We start from the raw sequence: 21,557 nt of genomic DNA on the forward strand, positions 1-21,557 counted from the left end.
GACTGTAGTCTCATGCCCTTTGACTATCTGGTTTGACAGTAACAGGTGCTGTAATTACTGAGACAGGATTAGATAGAAAACCTGATGGTGGCTTTTTTTCTGAAATAACTTGCATTCACCTGGAGGCAAGTTTTTAAATGCTAGTTTTACTCAGTACTGAGCATCTGACTGGGATAACCAGACTCTGCCCAGCCAGGAGCTTCATCAGCAACTTTACAGAAGCATGAGAACTGCACCTAGCAAATGTAACAATGGAGAGAACTGGCACAGCTCTTTGTGCTCTGATCGAGAGAGAGTATTGCCTGCTGGAATGAGACATTCCTCAGTGATGAAGCTGGTTTGGGGTTGGAGAAGTTGCAGGACTGAGTAGCATGCAGCCCACTAGCTGCATTCAGGCCATCTTGCCCCACAAGATCTCAGGGCCCATCCCTCTAACTTAGTGATGTAAAGCCAAGTTCATGGACAACTGTTCTCTCCCTCTTTCAGTCTGTTTGCAGGAGTGCTGCAGGTGTTGTGCAGACTTCTTAACTCCACTTGACCTTCTCTGTAAGCATGCATTATGAGAGGAGAACTGCAGAATACTAATGCAAACTAGAGTTTAGTTCATAACTAAAGCCAGGTACAGACAGCAGGAACTGCAGGAAGCAGTTACTGCGGTGAAGAGACAGAGGGGAAGGTGCCCAACAGCCAGCATACTAAACTTTAAGCACATGTACAAAACAGAACCATGGCATCCCTTTGAATCTTTCAGGCAGAGAGATGAGCAATTATTTGGGGGGAAGGGTAGGAAAAAGCTACTAATAGTCATTGCAAAAATGTTCCCCTTCAAGAGTGCCTTTTCCCCCTCCCCTTCTGTTTAACACGTCTCTCTAAAAATATCCAGCACTTTCTTTGAAAGCAAGCCATCCAGCATGTCTTGACACTATGGCATGGTTCTACATGTTCAAAGTGACAGGGAGGAAGACTCTTGGCCAGTTGTGGCATTAAGCACTTACACAGTGCTTCTCACTAGGAACTTGGAGTTTGTTTTCATGCATTTAACTAGAAATGCCTTTCTTCCTCTGAATTGGTGACTGGTGACCACCAGTTCTCCATCCTCAGCATGTCTGCATGTTTGCAGTGGTCCTTTAAAACAGGTTTGACATAATGAGCATTCAAATTGTTGAGCAGTTCTGGTTCTACCTAGAGCAGTCTTTACCACTAACTCTTTCATAACATGCTTTGGTGTGCTTTCATTTGGAGGAAGTAAAATCTAATCCCACAATCCCCTATCAAATACTGACTCTCCTGGTTAGTGTCTTCATAGAAAATGAGGGTTGGAACTTGGAAGGGAGCTCAGGAGATCATCGAGTCCAGTGGTTCTTGACCTCCTTTTTTTTTTTTTGTACCAGGACCCATTTGTAAACATCAGTGGCCAGTCCTGACCCAGTGCCCCCCAGTCCTGAGCTGCTGCCCCCCACCCACAGGGCCCAGCCCCACAGTGTGTGGGGCAGGGGGTGGGTGTGAAGTACAGGCCCCAAAGTCCTTTGCAGGCTGGAGCTCTGCCAGCCTGCAAGGGAAAAGCCACGGTTTCCCACATTTTTCTTCTTTAGAGGAGAATCCATTGTTAAAGTTTGTTCAAGACCCTTTCATATATACTTGTCACCCACAGGTTGAGAAACACTGATGTGGTCCAACCCTCAATCAGTTTTCTCCAGGCTGATCAAAAGGTCTCCTGTTGAACTGTCTACACTGGCTTCCAGGTTTTTATCCAAACAAATTATAGTTATTTTACAACCACAGCAATATGCCAGGACTGCTCAGTCTCCTCCTTCCAATTGTATGGCCTCATTTTGTCAATTCTGAATTTAATCTAATCTATTGAACTGTCCATTTCTTAGGTTTACTCAGATGTTTCTGACATTCTGTGCTCTTTCAGGGTCCTTTATATTTTGAAAATACAAATAGTGTCTGCAAAGTCTCTTGTCTGTTATCGCAGAATGTTTATGGAAGTTAAGGGGGTTAGAGAGGTGGTCTCCTCTACTGAATGTGCATGTGGAGAGGGGAGGCAGGTAGCACGTCTGGAGAGTAATTGTCCTAGCTGATGTATGCTGCCATAGGCATCTGCTATGGTGCTCTACAGGTTGTCATTGTCAATTATTACGAACAAGTATGAGTACTTAAGCCTGTTTTATTGCCTATTATACCTAAAGCAGGATGGCTCTCCTAATAAACCTAGAAATTCACTGGCAAATGTACTTGTTCCAGGGATAGCTTTTTGTGGGTGTGGGTCTATCTTTGCCTTCCACCTCCAGGCTGGGATGATGTAGTTGGGCTTGTGATGCAGAGCTCTCTGAAAGCTATTGTTCAGTGCCTCTAAGTTAGCATTCTGCAGAATGGCCAGACCCAGTGGCAGCTTATAGCAAAATGTCTACCCAAGACACATTCTCCACCCATGTCCACAGTGAGGAGGAAGGGTCCTATATTGGCTTTTACTGTCCAGCTGTTCCTTGGGTAACTGAAATGTCTTATTTCCATACCTTAATGACCTTGTATGCACCTGACTATTCCTTTCTCTTCCCAACTGCTGGAGGAAGCTCAGAAGTCAGGTCTTCAGCTACACACAAACTTTGGACAAAATAAAATGGGGCTTAGTTTTCTAAATTGTTAACAGTCTTTCCTTTCCATTTCAGAAGAGATTTGAAAACACTGGCAATTTGTCTTCTCTCTTTTATTGGAACCTGTGCCATAACTCATGGAACAAAACACTGGTGCTGCCCCCTTGGCCACAGTCACAGTCCAGAGCTATTCCAGTCTGTTCTGGAATGGAAATACTTTTCTATTCCTGGGCACTAAAGTGGGCTTTCCATATTTTGCTTGTTTTCATTAGACTCTGGGGAAAACTTCTATCTAGCTTTTTAAATTAAAGTTTACTTTTGAAGTAGGCCGCCTATTGAAACAGTTGGGTAGTAAGTTGTGTGTAGTCTTCCAGACTTATCTTCCTTGCTTCAGCAACTAATTAAACTAATTTAAGATTTCACACCATTAATTTTTAGTAAGTGATTTGAAGATAAAAGTTGTGGGTTTTGAACAGACAAAGGGCCCTGTTGCATTGTCTTGTGCTGTGAAGGGATTAAGCAATACGGGATACTTGTTTGCTACCCTTGTGTAACGGAGCCGCTTGACTAATACACAGGACTGGGAATCAAAATAAGGATGTTGCACCCAGTTCTGCCAGACTTTCCAGGACACTGGAGGGATCATTTTTTAGTTTCTCTGCTTCTGTTAAATGACTCCCCTTCTCTCATCTCTCACCAGATTTGAGTTGAATATATTCATCTTCATAAAGAGATTGTCACCATATTGGTACTGAAGTTATGCTCCCAATTCATGGAGGTGCTGGATTTGTTCATGAAAAGGTACAGAGTAAGTGGGGCTCCCCTCATTTATCTTGTGCTGTTTTTATACATAAAAACCTCCACACTCATCCTTTCTCTTCAGAATCTGGTCATTTCAAATCCAAGGTCCCTAAGGGATAGTTCCTACCACTCCTACCAAGGGCATTAGGGAATGCCTGCTTACCAAAAAGGTGGCGTACAACCGGTGGAAGGGGGTGCTATCTCCAAAGAGGAGTATACCTCCTCTGCTCGGGCCTGTAGGGGGGCTGTCAGGAAAGCTAAGGCGGACATAGAGCTAAGACTAGTGTCCAAGATCAAAGATGATAAAAAGTCCTTTTTCAAATATATAGGGAGAATGAGTGCAATGTGGTAGTTAGGCCAGAGGAGAAAGCAGACCTCTTTAACTAATTCTTCACCTCCGTTGTCTTGGGCAGGGACCGGGACTTCCCCACCGGGATGCCAGACGGACTCGAGGGGAACGCCTCCAGACCTCAGGTTGGGGAGGACCTGGTTGGAGAGCTTCTGGAGGGCCTGCACGTGTTCAAATCAGTGGGTCCAGATGCTTTCCACCCCAGGGTGTTGAGGGAGCTAGCAGGGGTTAGTGCAGGGCCCTTGGCACGGCTTTATGAGTGCTCGTGGTGCTCGGGCCAGGTGCCAGATGATTGGAAGATAGCCAACATGGTCCCTATCTTTAAACAAGGGAGGAGGGAGGACCCGGGCAACTATAGGCCTGTCAGTCTTGCCTCAATCCTAGGGAAACACTTTGAGAAGATCATCAAGGAGCACATCTGCGATGAGCTGGCTTCAGGGATGATGCTCAGGGGCAACCCTCATGGTTTCATTAGGGGCAGGTCATGTCAGACCAACCTGATTGCCTTTTACAATCAGGTCACACAGGCAATGGATGCAGGTGTCACCATGGATGTAGTCTTTCTGGACTTCAGCAAGGCCTTTGATACCGTCTTCCACCCCATCCTCATTAAAAAACTAGGCAACTATGGCACTGATGCCTACACAGTCAGATGGATTGCAGGTTGGCTGAAGGGTCGCACTCAGAGGGTGGTAGTGGTGGATGGGTCATATTTGACCTGGGGAGAAGTGGGCAGCAGAGCCCCCCAGGGCTCAGCCCCTGGGCCCGCGCTGTTCAATTTCTTTATCAGCTATTTGGACGACGGGGTGAAAAGCAACCTTTTTAAATTTGCTGATGATACCAAAATTTGGGGTGAGGTGAGCATGCTAGAAGGGAGGGAAAGACTGCAGCAAGACCTGGACAGGTTACAGGGGTGGGGCCAGCAAAAACAGGATGCGTTTCAATACTGACAAGTGCAGGGTCCTGCACGTGAGCAGTAGGAACCAGCAGCACACTTATAAGATGGGAAACTCCCTTCTTGAGAGCACGGAGGCAGAAAGGGATCTTGGAGTCATTATTGACTCCAAGATGAACATGAGCCAACAATGCGAGGTCACGGTTGGCAGGGCTAACCGCATCTTGTTGTGCATCCACAGGTGCATCTCAAGTAGGGCCAAGGAGGTGATCCTCCCCCTCTGTGCTACACTGGTCAGGCTGCAGCTGGAGTACTGCGTCCAGATCTGTGCGCCCCACTTCAGGAGGGATGTGGACAGCATGGAGAGGGTCCAGAGGAGGCCACCTGCATGATCCGGAGACAACAGGGCAGACCCTACAGTGAGAGACTCTGGGACCTGAACCTGTTCAGCCTTTGCAAGAGAAGGCTGAGGGGGGACCTGGTGACTGTCTATAAACTAACTAGCGGGGACCAGAAGGGTTTGAAAGAGACCTTGTTTCCCCAAGCACCCCCCGGCATAACAAGGAATAACGGCCACAAGTTGTTGGAGAGGAGGTTTAGATTAGACATCCATAAGAACTACTTCACGGTCAGGGCGGCTAGGAGCTGGAACCAGCTTCCAAGGGAAGTGGTGCTGGCTCCTGCCCTGGGAGTCTTTAAGAAGAGGCTCGATGCCTACCTGGCTGGAGTCATTTGAGCCCAGTTTTCCTCCTGCCCAGGCAGGGGCAGGGGGTCAGATTTGAAGATCTACAAAGTCCCATCCGACCCAACTTCTATGATTCTATGACTGTGCAATTGGCATCATAGTAATGTGCCACCAGCAGCTAATAAACCTTTTGACAGCTTGCAGGTAATTCTGTTTGGTCCACATAGTCATTATTCTTCCTTCAGTCTTTTTTACTGTGTAATCCTTTTACTGGATGAGCATCCAGTTTGGGGAATGCAGTAAATCCCAAGTGTTTGCTATCCTGCCTCAGCCATGACAGCAGTGAATGCCCCAGGTAGAAATTTCCTTTTGATTCTCAGCAGCATCTCCAGAGGATTGTCTGCATGACTCGGGTGTGCATCTGTGGTTGGCTCATAGGACATCAGTTCATAATTTGCCTAAAAGAAAAATGGTGCCTTTTAAATAAAGTGCAGAGTGCAATGGCTATATCTGACTTGGGGTACTTAAAATTCAGATTCTGTACAACACCCTGTGAGAGCCTTTTCTTATTCTATAGGTGGAAAAATGGTAGGAGTCCTTCTCTACACTTAACAAGGCCCACTGATAGAGCAGTGTGAGCAAATTCCCTAGTGGGGATGTGGCTTTATGCTGCTGAACTTTTGCTAGTGATGCTTAAACTAGGTCCCCAAGCAGAATAAGTTTTGCTATTCTGACTATCTGCTGCCAGGTTTTTGGGAGCAAAAGCAGTCAGGAGTGGAAAAAGAAATTCATACTTCTGACTAGCTTAACTATTCCAGCAAGGCTTGTGTAGGTCATGCCCCAGAAAATAACTGTTGGCCATGGCTGGTGGTACGATTAGTATGTCCCAGCACTGTGGCATGCCTTTGAGAGTGCACGCATTGTGCTGAAGTAGCTGGGAATGCCCTGCAGCTTAGCTGTTTGAGTTTCTCCTCTCATGCTTTCTAGGGAAGGTTTAGAAAGTTTACTCAGTTGTTCAGGAGACTTTGCCAGCACGTGCTGTGAAGTTACGTACAGTGTTGAAGTAGTACTGGGTTTCCTAAATCTCCATTTTCGATCACATACCCCAAACTGTAGGTGTGACTGCATACAAATCAAACAGGTGTAACCATAACCCCAGCTTATGGATAGTGTCTTGTTTTTGACTGCCTGGCTCCACACTCATATCATCCTTCTATCTGGGGTTTGTTAATCAGAACAGGTTAATCTTTTGGTCTCTTTGGAATTCAGTTTAATAAATCTGGTAGATATTGAGTACGTGCTTAATCTTAGCACAATACCTGACTTGGACCAGTGACAGCTCTCTGCATTTTACAGTATCATGCAGGATATACGTGAGTGCATGTTAGGCACTAGAGTATAAAAATCCACTGAAAATAGAAAATGCTTGTTAGAGTCTGGCTCATTTTGTGCTACAGCTGAGAGAAGGGTTGCTGATTCCTGTCCCAGGTCAGCACATATCCTTCTGACATCAGGCACCACATTGCCTCATAGTAACAGCAAGTAGACTGGTTATTGGCTTCTTGCTGAGCTTGCTGCAGCCTTTGGCAGAGCCTGTGGGATCAGGTGAGGTCTGCTACTGGCCTCTCCTGATCCTTGCTTCCTAACAAATTGTACTCATTTTTTGCCATCAATCATGTGCTGGTGTACTAGGTCCACCTCTGCTTCCCTGCGACATCAGGAAGTGCATTGGATTTTGTGACCCTGACCAAGGCATCCTTTCATCCTCATTCCCAGTGTTACGGAGTGTAACACTAGAACAGCACACATCTGCTTTGTGTACTCATTTGCTCAAAATAAAAAGTCAGTTCTGCTAGTTCCCCTCTCCCTCAGGTGTTTGAACTTGGAAAACTGCTGCTATCCAGCAGTGTCACCATGGCCTTGCCTACACTTAGTAACTCTACTGTCAAATCCTTTTAGGGTGAACCTCTCTAGCGAAAGCGTTGTTCTTACTAGTACGAGTTCTCTCTGAAGAGCTTATTCTGTCCTTGGTCCTGATTTAAGCCATATATAGTCCAAAGGACACTTTCTAGTTTAACTATATCTACACTGTGGACTTTAATGATTTGGCAGAGTGGAACATGGCTTTCATACTCCAAACTAACATGGCTTTGCTAAAAACACTTCCTCTAATGCCGACCAACTCTGTTCTGTAACACTCTTGCCAGCATGTAAGATTTGGAAAGGGAGGTAAGAGCGCATGAGTCCACTTCTGTTGACTTACCTGCCCACCCACGCAACCAGTCTGGTTGAGCTTCCAGCCTTGAATTCCTCCTTAAGCTTCCTGTAAAATCCCCACTACAAAGGAGTCCTGCTGCTTATGAAGCCATGTTCTGGTGCCATGAAATATGCTGTTTGTGGCTCTGAAAAGATGAAAAGATAAGGTATTTCAGAACCTTTAACTGTTGGCTCTCTTCTGTCTTCCTCAGCAGTGGTGGTGGTAGTGCAAAACGGTGAAAGGCTGAGCAAAATGCACACAACCAGCAATGCCGAGCAAACACTTGGTTCGTCACGCAGCTCAACTTTTGTTCTACTTCCTTATGAAAGATTTAATATCCAACAAGACAAGTTCCAGTCTCTCTGGACTCCATTAGAAACACATTTTTAACATAGCCAGCAGTCTGCTTGTATGAATGGATTTTTCATTTGCAGGAGTCAATGCAAGTAAGGGTGCAAACAGCTTAGTACTGAAATAGCTGGTTGTAGTGAGTTTGATCGCTAAGCATTGATCACTGGTACGGCCACTTTGTTTAGGAACTTGCTTCGGGGTCTTCTATGAAAGAAAAGCTTGAGCTAATAGAGGGAGAGTTGCTGGTGGCTTCTAGAATCTGTAAAGCCCAGAAATTCAAGTGTTGTCTGGATAGAGAGCAAGCGGAGAAATTAAGAATGTATCTGCCCTGTGTTGGTTTGTATTTACAATTAACAGACTGTCCACACCAAATGGGAATGTTTCTAACCAGACACAGCATTGTAGAGCCTTGTCAAGCAGGTCTTGTCATAGAGTTCAAACAAAATGCCCTCTCATTGCATTTTAACCAGGTCTTGCTCATCCACAAGCAGTACAAGCAAGCAATTCCTCAGTCTTTGTGGACTAGCCCAAGACTGAAAGGATTACACTTCTAAGTCTGAAGTAGGTGTTTTTCAGAGCCCAGCTCTGCCTATTAGATCCTTCACCGACAGAGCTGGACTTGGAAAAGTCTCTGGTGTCAGTGCAGTTGAACTGGCAAACCCATGCTCAACTGGCATGGGTTGTTTGGCTCAAGTGGTACAAAGGGAATATTAGGCCTTGTCTGCTCACCTGCGTCTGGCAGCAGACAGCATTTTTCAGTACCCAGCTGTCAGTGTGTGTACATCCCCATGCTTCTGGTAGCCACGTTCTGTTCCACTGCAGTGTCCATGTTGGCCACAGACCTTTATAAAGGTCCCAGTTGCTGATGGGGCTGCTGCAGTTGCCCAGGTGGTGGTGGTGGGGTCCCTTTGCTTCTACTAGCCAGTGGCAGATGCTTTACTCTGCTTGAAAGGGGTGAGGTAACTCCCCGCAGAACAGGCAAGGCTTTCTCCCAGCAGTGCATTGCTTGCTTTGGGCATACTCTGCTTTTTGCCAGTGAAGCATTACATGTAGACTGGGGCTGTAGCATGCAAGGAATATCTTTGTGCTACACTAGCAAAACACTTCTGGTGCAGACCTGGCTTGGGGTCTGAATGCCAAGGTGGTCTTTAAACATGAATCCCTGTGGAAGGACAACATTCCTAAAGCTTTTAGAGTGTTTGGGAGTTCCCTGTTGGAGTAGCTGGCTTTAGGACATGATGATTGCAGATGAGGCTAAGATGGGGTGACCTTTGAGGTGGGGTAAATTCCCAGACCCTGACATGTCACCGCACATGACAAAAAGGCAATGCAGTTCTGGAAGCTGGCATCCAGGCAGGGCAGAACTAAGACCCCATAGCGCACATTAGCTCTACATCCATAGAATACAAATGATACTGAATCAAACACTGAGCAAAGATTTTCACATGGGTGATGGTGTAGAAGCAGCTTGGTGTCCAGCAAATTCAGGTTTAAAATGGTGGCACGCCAAGGACAGAGAGAGAATCAATGTGTGGTGTGTCTCGAAGGAAGCAAGAACAAAATCACTTCTATGAACTCCTTTGGGAAACTGAATCGTGAGATGCAAGTCTCTAGAGCACTGAGACTGAGCCCACTGTGCCTGGCAGAAGTGCACCTTGTGTAATCAGTGTCTTGTGATAAAACCTTCAGAGGGTCACTACCTCTCCTCTCAGGTCTCTTCCAAACCTGCCTTTGCCCCAGTCTTAATGTATTGACCAAGACTAGACCATTAAACAGAAGTTAAGTGCAATGGATGTAGCACAAGAGTTAAATGAAGAATGATGCTTCCTGAGGAGGTAGTGTGTGTTCACACGCTGTAGCTCAACTCCTGATGCTTTGCTTTCTATTTCAAAGTGGTTATTCCAAATATGTGGTTCATAGACCACATAATGCATGGGAAAGTACTGCCCAGAAATGCAAAGCATTGGAAGGTCGCATGACTTCTTGGCAGAACTTGTTGCCCCAGGCTATTGCCATGTGACTGTAGTTATAGCGCTTCCAGTTCAGGAGGTAGCATGTGTGGAGCAATGCCGAGTGATTCAGCAGGGTGCTGTCCATCATGGGGAGAGATATGAACCTGTTACCATATTGTCCTGCATATGTCCTGCACCTTTTCCTCCCAAACCAGCTGGGGAAAATTGAGGTGCGCTTTATGTGCAAGGAAAAGGACTTCCCACAGGTCCATAAATTTGGGGGGGGGGGAAGCAGAGCCACAGCAATTTAGTGCTGCCCCTGCCCCTTCCCTTCTACCGCTGAAGGAAGATGCCTTAACTGCTCTGCAATTCATAGAATCAAAGAAAACGAGGGCTGGAAGGGACCTCAGGAGGTCACATCTAGTTGAACCTCCTGCTCTAAGCAGTACCAGCCCCAGCTACATCATCCCAGCCAAGGCTTTGTCTATCCGGGTCCTAAAAACCTCCAAGGATGGAGACTCTACAACATCTGTAGGTAACCTGTTCCATGCTGGCTGCTTCCATGGCAAACAGTTTCAGAAAGTGCAGCTGGGGAAAAGGCAGGGCAGGGCAAGGCGGCATCTTGGGAACTGTGGAAGCAGTTTCTTAATTGTTACATTGGGTCTGACCAGAGAGGCAGAGACTCCGTGAGAGCTGGTCTGGGTAGGAATGCAAATATTTCTGATCTAAAGAGTTTATCTGAGACATTAGAGGGTGCTTTATGTGGATCGCTTGGCTATTTCTAATGGACACAGAACCTCTCCCTTTCTGTCAAAGGGTGGTTTTGCCTACCATTGAGTATATTACCAGGCACTGACATCTGAGGTTTTGTGGCCATGAACTTGTAAAAAGAATTTTCAAGACTAGAATTTAAGTCTTTGTGTTGGAAAAGGTGGGGCAGTGAGTTCAGTTCAGTTCAGTTCAGTTTTCCTCTTTGTTTCACCTGAACATCAGAGCAGTGAGAAACTGTGCAGAAGTGTGCAGTGTTCATGACTCCAGGTTAAGCTGTGAGGGACAGCACATTCTCAGGCTCTGACTTTGAGGTGCTGAATCTGTTGTGTTTACCATTTGATCAGCAGAGGTGGTTGTGTGCGCTTTAAGTTAACAGAAGGGAGGCATATGAATTAAAGATGCATTAGAGCAAGCGAATGGCTTTTTGTCAGATAATTGCTAGATGCAGAGAAAATGCTGAGCAGCCTGCATGTGAAATGGAAATAATGTCAATAAAACCAGAGAGAGGCTGACCTGGGGGTCTGTTTCTAGCTCTGTGTGCTTATTTTGTGACCTTGGATTATTTGTACCTCCAATTTTCCCCATCTGTATAAGATGTTGAGTGCTTGTACCTAGCCCTGGAAAGTACTAAGACAAGGTCTACTGGGTATGTTTGCTGGTATAGCAGTACTGAATTAGGAGCCTGATTTTTCTCCTGTAACAGTAAAAGCTCTAGTATAGACATCCTTATACTAGCATAAAATGTACTTTTGTTGGGCTTACACATTTCACTTGCTGAACCAGCATAAGCTATACTGACAAAGTGTTTTTGCCAGTATAAGCCATATCTAGGCTGAGAGGGTTTTTTGGTATAGCCATCACAAACAGCCTTTTGCTGTTGTCAGCCCTGGCCTTAGGTCTATGGATGAAAACTGGTTTCAATACTGTTACCGCTCCCATGGACTAGGAAACTTTGTCTTTGTTCACTCTTGTTCCATGCTAACTGAAGTGTGTAACTGGACTAGGCAAGCTCTTACTAATTCTTTCTTACTGAGCTTGGATCTCTTTTGGCAAAGGCTTCTGCTGCAGTGAGGCTGCCTGTTCAGACTTGCTGTGTCATGAAAAGCAAATAGGGACCCTTCCAGAAATGCTACTTGGGTAGAGTGTGGGAAAATCCCCAGGGCCATCACTGAGCTGTATTTTAAGCGTGCTGGGGCAGGGTCTTGCTCTCTGTAGCTTTTACTTAGTCTAGTGCAATGGGGAATCAGGATGGAAGGAGGCCTTGGGACACTGTGTCAGTAAAAATGAATAACTGAATCTGCTTTGGTTAAGCCAGTGATGCTCAGTCCTGACGTGACTACTTGTGGGGCTTGTGTCATATTAACTATGGAGTCATGACAGCTTGGAGTGAACTGTGGCAAACATGCTGCAGCTCAAAAGAGAGAGAACCTATAGTACTTTAGCTAGCATTATTAGTACTGTGGCCAATAGAGAGTGTATATGTTGCATTATTCATGATTTCAGGAAAGGGGAGGGGAAGAGTTCCCATAACTGCAGTGGAGGGGCTGAAGTGTCTGGTACATTGGGACCTTCACCCTTGGTATCGCCAGGTTAAATTCAGGTGGTGACCCCTGACTTTGGAACAGTTCATAGTTATGGCTATTGTGCTTTAGACCAGCAGTTTTCAACCTTTTGTACCTTACGTCCCACCAACCATTTTGTCAAAAAACCCTGGTCCCAGCGTGATGAAAACAAAACCCCATAAAATTGCACTGTTTGAGAGATCTGTTGATTCATCATCTATTTGAAGTGCAAACAGCTGATTTTTTTCATTTGGGAAATTGAGTTGAAGTCCCACCTACATGACCTTCGAGTCCCGCCGGTGAGACACTCCCACTAGTTGAGAAACATTGCCTGAAACAAAATTGCAGAGAAATCTTGGATTTAGTCACCAAGACTGGTTGTTTGTTAAAACCAAGAAAAGTGTCACTGTCTTATCACAACTTTTGTTTCCAACTTTTCCAATCATTTCCTTTCTACCCCACTTTAAGAATGAGAATGGGGAGAAACCTAAGGGTCTCCCTAGTCTCTTTCCCTCTTTTTATGACACTTCCTATAAATCCAAGAGCCTCTCCAAGCTCATGTGTTTGCCAAGCTCCTCTTCCTTTTGAGGAACATTTCTAAAATCTCTCCTATTCTGAAAGGGGTGTAGGTTGTAGCTGTGTTGGTGTAAGGACATAGGCAGACAGGTTTCTTTGGGTAAATCTGATATCTTTGATTAGACCACCTCAGATAGTTGGAAAAATTCTTCTGTGCAAGCTTTCGGATACAAATACCCTTTGTCAGGCTGAGGAAGCATCTGCAGTTGGTGTGCGCTCTTCCTGGATGGAGTGCATAGTAAAGAAGCCAGGGGCTGGGCTGCCTGCAAGAAAGCCTGTCAGTGAAAGGCATACCTGTCCTGAAAGGCACTCCAACCAGATGGCCAGCTTGACTTGATCTTGGATTGCAGTGTGAAGAAGGGGCATTTCAGGACATTGTCAACCAAAGTCTCCTTCAAGTTTTAAAGTGAAATATTTATCCTTAGTCTCATGTCATAGGCTGCTCTCCCACAACAAGTAGGAGTGTTCAGAGTTAAATTTCCAGACTTCTCAAACTAGCCAAGCAGCCAGCTGGAAGCAGGTCTTTTGTAGGGTCACAGTTTGTCTTAAAGATGCAAAGCCCTGTCAAGTCTGCTTAATCAGTTTGTGGGCAATGCATTAAATCCAGGTGTCTGCCTTTTGTTTTATGAGCAGGTAACCTTAAAGAACACACCCTATATATATATATATTTTTTTTTAAAACGAAACAAAAAGGGGTAGGGGGGTGGCTTTGAAACCCTGTAAGGCACTATATTTTTCGCATTGGCTTCCCAACCTGAAGCCTCTTAGCTTCAGTTTCTCTTAAATAAGGATTTGCAAACAAACAGTGCCTGACTTCTCCCCTCCCACCTGGGCAGTTGGATTTTGACCATTGTTACTTTCTTTCTGTATGGTATATGATATAAACAGCCAGTAATTCCCTGTGATGTTAATGGAATTTGAATATACGTGAAGTCTGCTGGCAGGTTCTTTAGCAATTAGTTCCGTTGGTGATAAGGATTTCATGTTAGAAAGCAGGGAAGCTGGGAGCCACTGCCAAGACTGTCCTATTAAGGTCAGGCTTGGAGTAACATTTGATGCATTTTAGACCCTTTCTGGGATTTTACTTCTCTGCTGGTGGCATAGGAGGCTGTTTTCTTCTGTATAGGTTTAGCAGAGACCGAAGAATTTGCTTTTAGTAGATATGGAATGGCATTCAAAGTGAACTGAAAAATAAATCCTTTAATTCTTCAAGGTTGAAAGCAATGTATTATTTTTATTTATTTATTTATTTTTTTGGTATAATTGTTTTCTGAATTCAACTAATAGGTAAAGGCTGTTTATATAATTACCAATCTGGAAAATTTCATGCATCTTAATTTAAAATGAGGGGTTTTAGATTTTTTTTAGATAGCTGCAGTAGCCTTTTCCTGTACTTTTGTCATGGGGTAACTGTTAAAATATGTCTAGAGGTTTTAGTCATTTGATCTTGTGTCAAAATTGTCTCCAAATATTTCTCTGAAGTCAATATTGCACATATGGAAATGTCACCCCTTTAGCCTGTTTGCAGATGGTGCAATACCATTTGACTGCATCTGATGAAGTGAGGTTGGGCTCATGAAAGTTTATTCCATATTTCTCTGATTTAGTTAGACTATAAGGTGCAAAGTCAGCCTGCCTTCTGCCTGGCTTCAGACTAGCTTGGCTAGCTAGCTACCTCTCACAATACAATTTGTCAGGTTCAATGGCTCAGTGTTTTTTTCAAAGTGGGCTGCGGGTTAGGTGGCAAGTAATGGCTGCCACTTGGCTATTGACTGTCCATTGTCAGCATGACCTACAAGAGACACTTTGACCTTGACCTTCTGTTATACTGCTGATATGCTGTGTGTAACGGTTTAAAGATAAATGCGGCTCTGAATGAAGCAGCATGCTGCGCCTGCACTGAGCACCCTTCAGGATGGAGGGAGTTCAAGTTAGAAAGCCGGGTTTTTATTGGAGAAAGGCAAAGCTTGTGTGTTTAATCAGAGCTTTATCTTTTAAATGACTGAAAGGCTTTTTAAACCTTATCCTTGGTCTTTATATTAAATTGAGACTTAATGGTGCTGTCTTGGAGAACAGTATTGAGGTAAGCATGTCAGCCCTTACTATAGAAAATGACAGTGCTTGCTTTTCTTTTTTTTTTTTTTAAGCTCTTCCAAAATGTTTGGCAGGAGTTTGACTTGGGTGTCAGAAGAACCTTCAAACCATGTACCTAAAAAAGACTCTGCTCTCTTTGTTCAGGTTTCAGTTCTTGGTATCTGTCATGCAATATCTCCCTACTTTCTGGCTTGTTTACAGCTATCTTGGAAAAACAAGACCTAAATTGCTAATGCAAAGGGAAGTAAGAAAAAGTTAAAGAGGAAAAAAATTCCTGGCATGAATCCCATTTCTTTCCTCTGCAGGTCACAGTTGAATTTTCATCTGCTTTTGCAAAACTGTTTTTCTGTAACCTGAAGTTTTAGGGCTTTTTATCTTGAAAGATTGAAATATACCTGATGGATGTCAGGAATTATCCATTTTGCCTGTATGTGCTGTACTCCTAAGCAAATGAGAGAATAATCTTTATTTCCATGTGTCTGCTAGCTCATCACCAGTGAGAGGCAATACAGAAAGGGGACTGATAGCTCAGGTGAGGTTTAGTAACATTATTTTAGTTCTTGCTGAATTGCCAAGTGGCTCTATAAATCTTTTATTCCAGATTGGCAGAGTGAGATAAAGTCTGCCAGCTGTGTCTAATGAATGCTTCATCTTAGTGTCTCTTTACTTGGGTGGCTGCTAAGTTGAAACCCACCTAGGAGTTGGACTTAGAAAAGAAGTTTCAGTTTTTTTCCAGGGCAGAGCTGTGTTTTGTGCAACAAATGTGGGCTGTAGGAGGCTCCGTGGAAGGCAGCATCCTTTCATTATGGAAGGCAGATGCCTGCAGGTACTTGGTTCACAGGAGGCAGGTGACTTCTCAGGTGTGAGGGTGTGTCTCTGGACCACGGTGGACGTACCTGCTGGAGCTGTAGTCTGGGAGTTGCACCTCTGCATTTTGACAGCTCTCAGAAGCAGCTGAGAGCCATTGCAATGATCAAATGTGCAGAATTCGGGCATCTGGGTATAGGCGGCCTCAGCCAGGTACCTGACGGGTCTCATGTGAGCCTTCTGCATGTACTTGAAGGGCAACACGACCTGAAAAGAAGGAAGAACTAGTCACTGGAAGAGGCAGTATCTTGGGTCACTGTAGATGAAAGGACACTTTATTTATAGTGGTAACAGAGCTGAACAATAAGTGTACCAGATTAAACAGATAAATTTAATATATTGAAGAACTTGAAGTCAAAGAACAAGTCAAGCTGGCCATCTGGTTGGAGTGCCTTTCAGGACAGGTATGCCTTTCGCTGACAGGCTTTCTTGCAGGCAGCCCAGCCCCTGGCTTCTTTACTATTCACTCCATCCAGGAAGAGCGCACACCAACTGCAGATGCTTCCTCAGCCTGACAAAGGGTATTTGTATCCGAAAGCTTGCACAGAAGAATTTTTCCAACTATCTGAGGTGGTCTAATCAGAGATATCAGATTTACCCAAAGAAACTTGTCTGCCTATGTCCTTACGCCAACACGGCTACAACCTACACCCCTTTCAGGATAGGAGAGATTTTAGAAATGTTCCTCAAAAGGAAGAGGAGCTTGGCAAACACATGAGCTTGGAGATGTTCTTGGATTTATAGGAAGTGTCATAAAAAGAGGGAAAGAGACTAGGGAGACCTTTAGGTTTCCCCCATCCTCATTCTTAAAGTGGGGTAGGAAGGAAATGATCAGAAAAGTTGGAAACAAAAGATGTGATAAGACAGTGGGGCCCAACCTTTTTGGCAGGAGTGCTACAAATTAGCCCTGTGCCCTCCTCAAGTGCCACTCAGACCCCTTTCCTCTGCCCAATCTGCTACTCTGCTTCCTGCCCTATCTGCCACTCTTCTGCCTGTCCCCTTCCTAGTCTGCCATGTGCCCCATTCAGAGGCTGTCTGTGCCACTTGCTGCAGCTCGGCCACACCTGTGCTAGGATAAGCATGCACTCTGTATCCAAAATGTGTTTGTTCAGGATTCGCCTCTGACTTGCTGCTACTTGATTTGTTAATGAAGTTGCAGGATTTCTGCGAGGACTCTGTCGGTGTACTCTCCCAAGACCTGCACTGCTGCATGGCTGTAGATTATCACACCAGTAAGTGCTGAGTGTAATTAAGAGTCAGTGCAGCGGATTAACATTTCTGAATCTCTAATATACCAAGGGACAGTTCTGTGGGTCTCAGCAAGAGAGGCATCAGTCTTACATCTCCATTCAATCATGCTGCAGAGGCTCTGGAAAGTGATGTACAGCACTGCTGGTATGCCGCGTTCGGCCGTTTTGTTTTGTTAGCTAAAATAAATATGCACGGTTGGTATTTAATTCTTATTCTTTCTTGGGTCCACTTGGTAATAAATTGTGTACACCTAAAATCTGCATTGCTGCTGCTTAACTTAACCCCGGCTACCTTCCTTTTAAGAGATCTTACATCTTCTATTGAAAATGCTTTGTTGGGTTTTTTTGTATTTTGTTTTTTGTTTTGTTTTTTTCCAATGGACATATTAGAGTTGGGGCACTGGGGATGCTAGGGAAGGAAGAACTAGCATTCGGGCCGTGTTTCAGAATGCTTAATCTCATTGTAAAATGTTTTGAAATGTCAGTACAGGATAAGTGCAAAAAATTTATGGCATCTAATTTACCTTGTGACGGTGGTACAAGTAAAAGCTGTAGCTTCACTCTGACTTCCTTAGACAATAGTCTAGTTAAATCATGCTTTAATTGAAAATATTGCAGCTATGTTATGATTGTGCTTGGAGTTGACCTGAAAGTTGGTATGCAATTAAAACATACTGCTCTGTGTCTTGGTCTCTTACCTTAGCTAGATATCTGACAGGCAGGGTGGAAATACCTCCAAGGAAAACCAAGTTGCTGCAGTTACTCACTTGCCGGCTGTGGAGGAGATGAGTGCAGGGCTTCTGGGTTCTGGGGCCCTGCACCTCTGGGTGCTGACAGACAAAACTCATGCCATGGGTGCTTGTGGGACTGACCGTCTCCGTCTTGGGGCAGTTGATTGTCTGTATTGTTCTTTTCTCTCCTTAGCCTGGTTATGTAGGTGCTAATTGATGGCAATTAACTGGCTACATTAGCTAGGTCCTGTGTATTGAGCTGGTCCCTGTGTGAATCATGATCGATTGGTGACACAGTAGCTTAGCAGCAGTGTCTCCCACACCCCAAGACAGAGACAGTCAGTCCCACAAGCACCCATGGCACAAGTTTGGTCTGTCAGCAGCTAGAGGTGCAGGGCCCCGAACCCCCTTGCACCGATCTCCTCCACAGCTGGCAGGCATCGTGGCTGCAGCAGGGGCCACCATCCCTGCAGCTGTCACCCCGCTGCACCTTAGCACACACAGTGTCACCCATGGCACCAGTTTTGCTTGTCTGCAGCTTGAGGGGCAGTTCCCCCCAAACCCCTGCACTGGTCATCTTGAAACTTGTCAGGCTTTGTGGCTTCAGCAAGAACTACCAGCCCTGCAGTTTTGACCCCCCTGTGATGTAACACATGGACATGACAGGAGTTTGGCTTTCAAGAATATGGGGTGCAGTTCCCCCCCAAAACCGCTGCACTGATCTTCTTGAAACTTGGCAGGCTTCATGCTCTCTGCAGAGTCTACCATCCCTGAAAATTTCATCCAAATCAGGCAAAAAACAACAAAGTTGTTTTTTTTTTATAACTATTTTATTGTTTCCCCACTATATCCTATGGCCAGATCTCCGAGGCGGCTCTGAAGCATTTTGGAAGCTCCGAACCGCTTCAGGAAGCCTAACGGGGCCAGCGCTTCAACCCAGACATGCTGCTTCAGACCCCGAAGCGTCCGAAGCTTCGCACAGCCCTAGCAGATAATGCTGCTGCACGGTAACGTTGCATCACGGTTGTGCCCCCCCAATGCTGCTGCGCAGTAGCTTCTCATGTAGATCTGGCCTGTCCTACAGTTCTGCATCACTGCAGGCGTGGCAGTGTCTTGATCCTTGGCCTTGGCTTGCTTGGAGCTTTTAGAATGACCCGTTTCTCCTCGTCCCATGGAACCTGGCTTGTTCTACAGGAAAGACGGCAGCAAGACTGCACAAGACTCCTGGGTGGCTGATACCAGACACTCCTTAATTAGGAGCCGCTGAGTTCTCCAGTTTCCTTTGTCTTTCTCCACCATACAGAGAAAGGAAAATAACTTGAACCTTAATTTTGATTGCTAACTGACTACATTGGATAGGTTTGAGAGTCAGCCTACTAGTAATGCTGCAGCATTACTAGTCTGGCAGTCCCTGGTAATGGCTTAGCTAATAGATTCAGATTCTGGCAGCTGAATTCTATGTCCTTTTTTGGGAACCCATGCTGCATTTGCTTGCCTGCCGCTGCTAGTGTTACTCTATCCCAGTGTTTAGGGTGCTAACACTGGCATGATGCCACAGATGTCCAGCTTGACTTCTGGCAAGGAGTTTGTAAATCTGTTCCTCTCTCACTAGAGATCAAGTTACTCAGATGCTGTAATGAAGGGATGTACTGGTACCCAAGGCATGCTGGTGGTCATGTTAGCAGAACTGTTTGCACTACTATACTACAACTCAAAATGCACTCACCTTCTTGAGTGTTCTCCCAAACACAACTGTGGTGGTGGTCCAGAGGAGACCACCGAGGGGCTGGGACAGAGCTGTGTAATGAGTGGCCTTTCCACTGAAATTTCTGAAGGCAGATACAGGTTGCAAGGCTCAAAATCGGCATCAAAGCAAGTGGCAGGGATCCTTTCTGATCTGCAGAGGAGTTGCTCTTTGAAGTCCATATCCCTTGCAGATGGCTCAGGCAGAGGGAATTTTTGCATAGCTGAATGTGCACATACTCCTGGATCAGCAGTTCCTATTAACAGAGCTGCACTACAGGGTGGCTTTCAGTGCACCGGGTGCCCTTTGCCCCTCCCATGCAAGAGCCAGCTGATAAGAGAAGGGGAAAGGCAAATGCAATTTGGTTTGCACATTTGCTTCAAAAGCTTTCCTCTAGCTCATTTTCTTTCTTAATACGTGACACATCCTATTTCCCTATGCAGACAGCTCCCTTCTGGAATCCTAATGTCCTCCAAAGAGAAATGTCAGCTTTTGGGGCTCAGTGTTTGGATTTAGAAAATTTAAAATGCATTAGAGAGTCCAGCGCACTGGAGTACAGACTGCTTCATATTGCCTTCATGTCAGGCTTTCCATTTAGAGGGTTATTGAGGAAAGTGTTACATAGCTGGGTAAGTGTGTGTGTGGGCAGGGGGGTGTACACACACCCTGGCCAGCCACAGCTTTCAGTAAGCTGGGCCATCAGTAGGTGCAATCTTCCTTCTTTACAAGCTTCTCTTCCATTGCCTTAAAGTGGAAGGAAAGAAGGGTGCTTCTCCTTGCCCAAAGCAAAAACCAAGGCAATAATTTAAGCTAACACTGCTGATACCTGATCCTCTGCCATCAGACATGCTCTGGTGTCATGAACAGTGACATGAACCCTCAGACCATCTGTGTTCATTCAGATATTCTTAGTCCAGTGAAAAGGCTTCATACAGACAGTCCCGTCAGGGGAAGTTTCTTTGCTGCTCAGCCCCAGGATAAGTGGTACAAATTACTATGTTCTCCATCCGCTAAGCAAGATTTTTTTTAGTGAAGCTTGGGAGTTTTTTATTCCAGTTCTTTCTTGAAATTAGAAAATAGTTGAATTCAGTCAAATTATGGAGCTTGTCTCAACACGGCAGCTTTCAGAAGAGGACCAGTCCCTTCCTCCTAATAATGGAGAAGTCTGGTTCTGCCCCAGGCAGGCCAGAGACCATCCAAACGGCTCCATTCATGTAATACGATGCATAAAGAGGATTTTCAGGTGGCTGGGAGACCTTTCTTTGTTTCCTATGTGGCCTTGCTCCTTTTTTTGTTACCTGAATGTCCTGGTATATGCTCTTTCAATTAGATGTACTGTCCCATCACATACATTGTCCTCAATGAAACGACAGGAAAAATCCTGAAAGAAAACCCTAGTTGTCTGGGGGGGATGCCGAGTGCCCTCTAATTCCTTTCTTTGCCATTTGAAAAAGCAAGAGAGATGGAAAACTGCTGCTAGTGTTGCTAAATTGTTGGAAAGCTCATTGTCCCATGAGGGAATTGCATAGATCTGCCTCTGAACAGGCCAGAGCGCGGGTTTTTGTGGTGCTCAAGCAGATTCCTGGAAGCGTTTTCTTTTAAAAAGCTAGATTTGGCTGCTTAGCTATTTCCTGAATAGATGGTTGTACTCAAGAGTCAAGTCTCTGTCAACCAGCAGTTGTGAGTGGATGTGCACTTGGTTAACACTGATTAAAATTGCGGTCCCAATGAAGCAGTCGGATGGCATTTCCCTTGTGTTGCTATAGGCAACTAGCATTGCAAGTTCACTGAATAGGACTGAGATGCAAATATGTTTCTAAGGCTTTCAAAACAAGCTTCTCCCTATACATGAAGAGTATTCTGCCAACCTTGTAAATACGAACCCTAACGACATCCAGACTTATTATTTTGTAAATGTGTTTCCACTGCAGAAAGCATTTCCTATGCTGAAGTCTCTTTCTCTTCCTTCCTAGTCTGTCTGGAGACAGATGCATTAGACCACTCTATTTATCCTATCCTCCCAGTAAAATTGCATTGAGTCTGTATTATAACAGTGCATCTCCAGCTGCAGCTGG

The 21,557-nt window shown here is 45.1% G+C and overlaps 1 protein-coding gene across 4 annotated transcripts in view; it reads left to right on the forward strand.

The window, feature by feature from the left end:
- Positions 1-21,557, forward strand: part of FAM219A (family with sequence similarity 219 member A) — a 143,026-nt gene that overhangs the window by 6,496 nt on the left and 114,973 nt on the right. For 2 of the 4 annotated variants that reach the window (XM_090037572.1, XM_090037570.1), the window contains exons 2-3: positions 3,298-3,398; positions 3,812-3,872. The exons of 1 other annotated variant lie outside the window; for it this stretch is intronic. In XM_090037572.1, the coding sequence (XP_089893698.1) occupies positions 3,370-3,398; positions 3,812-3,872 (90 nt within the window). In that variant the 5' untranslated portion in view covers positions 3,298-3,369. The remainder of the gene's footprint in view (positions 1-3,297; positions 3,399-3,811; positions 3,873-21,557) is intronic. One more of the 4 variants, XM_090037574.1, reaches the window with a different exon arrangement.

This window comes from Crocodylus siamensis, chromosome 3, assembly GCF_052110815.1.
Source record: "Crocodylus siamensis isolate JL-2025a chromosome 3, ASM5211081v1, whole genome shotgun sequence".
Lineage (NCBI taxonomy): Eukaryota > Metazoa > Chordata > Crocodylia > Crocodylidae > Crocodylus > Crocodylus siamensis.